At 63.2% G+C, this 3,658-nt stretch overlaps 1 protein-coding gene across 1 annotated transcript in view; it reads left to right on the plus strand.

The window, feature by feature from the left end:
• The window catches only part of SRRM3 (serine/arginine repetitive matrix 3), a 31,203-nt gene extending 28,417 nt beyond the window's left edge, over positions 1-2,786 (plus strand). Inside the window, exons 9-11 of the mRNA XM_010854355.1 lie at positions 7-77; positions 167-304; positions 1,887-2,786. Coding sequence (XP_010852657.1) covers positions 7-77; positions 167-304; positions 1,887-2,112 — 435 coding nt within the window. The 3' untranslated portion in view covers positions 2,113-2,786. The remainder of the gene's footprint in view (positions 1-6; positions 78-166; positions 305-1,886) is intronic.
• The last annotated feature ends 872 nt before the right edge of the window (positions 2,787-3,658 follow it).

Raw genomic sequence — 3,658 nt, forward strand, 5'->3', positions numbered from 1 at the left:
AAATCCCGCTCGCGCTCGGCGGAGAAGAGGGCCCGCAGCCCCAGCCGCTCGCCGTCGCCCAAGAAAACCCTGGGTCGGTAAGTCCAGGTCCAGGGGTGGCGGCGGCGGCGGCGGCACCGCCGGGGGCTGCCGGGCCGCGTTGCTCACCCCGGGCCGGGCCCCGCAGGGACAAGGACGGGGAGAGCCGCGCGAGGCACGCCGAGGCCGAGGCCGCCCGCGCCCGGCGCCGCTCCCGCAGCTACTCGCCCATCCGCAAGCGGCGCCGGGACTCGCCCAGCTTCATGGAGCCGCGGCGCATCACCAGGTAGTCAGGGGCCGGGCAGCGGGGGTCCCCCACCTGAACCTGGTGCAGGGACGAGGGGGCGCCGGAGGAGAGGAGGTGGGGGTTGGGGAAGGGAAAATGGGGGGTGGGACCCGAAGACTGGGGCAGGCTCGGGAGGAGGGAGGCCTCCGGCCGGGAAGCGTCCGGGAGGCCTGGAGGGGAGGGGCCGGTACTCGGTCTGGGGACAGCAGCAGGCAAGGAGTTCGGCTCTGGAAGATTCCAGCCATCCCTGTTGGAGCCCCTCCCTCCTCCTTCCCGCCCCTCATTTACCTCCTGGCAATGATGTCTCTCTCCTTTTCTCCTTCATCTTAAGGTCCAGCCTGCTGAGTGGCCTGTGGCCAGCCTGGGGGCCGGGTGGACCCCCTCTCCACAGGCCGCAGGGGAGATACCCATGTGAGCTGACTGGCTCTGTTCAGCTGTCTGTTTGCCTCTCCTTTTCTCACTAACCCTTTCTGCTCACTTCTCAGCCCGCCTCACCCCCGGGGGGGAATTTGGAGGAGGGGGCAACAGCAGTCTGGTCTCTGGGGCAGTTGGGAGAGGAGCCAGTCCCTCCCACTGTGCCCACACAGTCTGTCAGGACTGGGGCTCTGGGCCTGGGTCTCCAGGTGAGAGGATGGTCTGCATTTGTGAAAATCACTCTGCAGCCCCAGGTCCCTGACATGGGATAAAGGGCCACAGGCAAAATGCTGAGCTGCCTCTGCTCTAGCCTTGCTGGGCAGCCTTAGGAGATAAGCCTGCCTCTCTGGGCTTCAGTTCTCCTATCAGAGCTAGAGGCCAGCCTGCCAGGCTTGGGATATACCCCCCAGTAGATAACCCACATAAGCAGGGTGCCCAAAGACAGCTAGACCTCCATGCCTTCCACCTGGCACCCACTTCTGCCCGCTCCCAGGCTGCCTCCTCCTCCCCTGCAACTAACTTATACCTGTTTTCTTTCTCAGAATTAACCCCACGCAGTGGGACGCTGTCGCCTCCTTAACCCTATTTTCTTTCCTCTGGGTCACAGTCTCCTGGCTTCAGACTAACTCCGGGCCAGGGGGAGGTAGTGGAGTAAGGTGTGGGGGGCTGGGGGGCTTGGGCCAGGGCCTTGGGCCTGGGCAGCAGTGGCCAGGGGCCTCCTCCTGTTCCCTCTGAGTGACCTGAAAACCAAAATCCTCAATTCTTTGGAGGAACAAGGAAGCAGGACTGAGCCATATTCACAAACCCTCCCAGGCACAGAAGCCGCTGCTTAGCTTGGCTGATGTGAGTTGACTATATTTAAAAGTTTCGTTTATTCAACAAATATTTATTGAGCACCTGCTTCAATCAAGCAGAGACTTGGTCCCCTTTCCCTGCAGGAAAAACAAAGTGATCAACATGAAATTGGCTAGGGACCACTGCCTGTCTAATCCTGTGGGGGCAGTGGTGGAGGGGGAGGCGGGGAGAATTCCAAGGCCGAGATCAGAGGAAACTGAAGCAGGCAAGCCCTGGCCACTGCTGGGGATGGGCTCAGGGCCAGAGTAAGGGCCCGGGACTGGCAGAGCTCAGGGCCCCGAATGGCCTGTAATCGGCTTTTCCCTCCCGGCAGTGCCCGGAAGCGTCCCATCCCCTACTACCGACCCAGCCCCTCGTCCTCCTCCAGCTGCCTGAGCAGCGACTACTCAAGCCGGAGCCCCAGCCCCAGCCCCAGCCCCGGCCACAGCCACGGAAGCTACAGCAGCCGCAGTCGGACCCGCAGCCGCACACGAAGTCCCTCCCAGACCCCCACTCCCAGCTACCACAGCCGGAGCAGCTCAGAGAGTGGGGGCTTCTGAGCCCAGGGAACCCAGCTTCATGCCCCCTGGCACAGGGCAAGGCGAGGGCCCCAGGAGCCATGGGAGGCAGTGGGGCCTGCATCCCACTGCTACAAAGAGGTCCCGGGACTGGGGAAGACCTTGAGGGTGGTGGGTGCCCTGAAGACAAAGAGGAGCTGGATTCTGCTGCTTCTGGAGGGTCCCCACCCCACCTCCTGCTCACCCACGCAGTCCAGGGAACAAAGAGCCGTTTCGAACACAGGGATCATCACCCTTTCCTGCTTGATGCCAGCTCACCAGGCTGAGGACCTCAGTCCAGTGGAGCCAGGGACACCCTCTTAAAAGTGCCAGACCTGGGAGCCTCCCCTGCCACTCCCTAGGGCCCTCAGTTCCTCTCCACCTCTGGGTGGACACGGAGTGGGACAGCAGGCAGGAGCTAAGTTAGACAGAAGGAGGAACGGCCTAACCCTTGGTGCACCACCCTCCAGGCTGGGGAACCCCCTCCTTCTGAGCTGGCTGCAGAAGGACCCTGGCTGCAGGCTAGAGGCTGGCCCCACGGCCTCCACAAACCCCTTCCCTGGCTCAAGAGTGCACAGACTCCGTGGGGCCCCTGAGCCTTAGCTCACCCTTGGTCCCACCTCTTCAGGCCAGGCTCTCCCCTCCAGCCGTTGCCCTGTGCTCTTCTGGGCCAGGGCTTCCCCAGGCCCAGACAGGTCAGGCTGTCTGCGTGACCCGAGATGGGGCCTACAGACCCCAGCCGCCCCTGACTCTGAGATGAAAGGGGTCAGGTCAGGAGGTGGAAGAGAGAAGGGGGGGATGGAGGAGGAGCCTGCACGGGGGAAAGCAGCGCAGTGGGAGGACTGAGCAGGCTCCGGAGTCCCGGCGTGCCCAGTGGCTGGGACCTGGGCCAGATGGCACGGGCATAGGATAATGTGCACTCCAGGACATGCCCACGCGAGCAGGGAGCCAGGGGGAGCACTCGTTCCTCCTTTCCCAGAGTGGGGTGCTACAGCCCTTCGAAGAAAGGGTAGACTCTAGACTGAGGGCGGTGGCCTGGGGCACGGACGGACGGACAGACGGACGGGGAAGCAGTGAGCCCCCAGCCCTCTCCTGCTGCTCCCAGCCCCCTCCTCCTGGGGCCCTCAGGGATCTCACAAAGTCTTCCTTGGCCCAACAGGGCAGATGCCCTGGGCTCCAGTGGGGGGAGGGGTCTGGGGTCTGATCCGGGTTTCCTCCCCCCACCCCCATCCCCAATTTCCCCTTCCTTCTCCGCGGTGCGGATTGAAATCGGACTCTAAATAATAAACACTTGGAGCCCGGATGGCAGGTGGTGAGACCAGGCCTCTGTGGATTTGAGTACCTGGGGCATGCAGGGAGGGAAAGGGGGGTCCTGGGGTCCTTCCCTCTGAGAAATGAGAGGGACCCAGGAGAAGAGCGGGCACCGAGGAACCGGGGTGCAGCACCTCCACCTCATGCTTCCATGCATGAGTCTGCAGATCGGTGGGGAGAAAAACGGGGCCCCCAAAAGGCCTTCTTCCTCCCAGACTGGAGGCCCTGTGGCTTTTTT

The sequence above is a fragment of the Bison bison genome, unplaced genomic scaffold (assembly GCF_000754665.1).
Source record: "Bison bison bison isolate TAMUID 2011002044 unplaced genomic scaffold, Bison_UMD1.0 scf7180017864340, whole genome shotgun sequence".
In the NCBI taxonomy this organism is placed as follows: domain Eukaryota; kingdom Metazoa; phylum Chordata; class Mammalia; order Artiodactyla; family Bovidae; genus Bison; species Bison bison.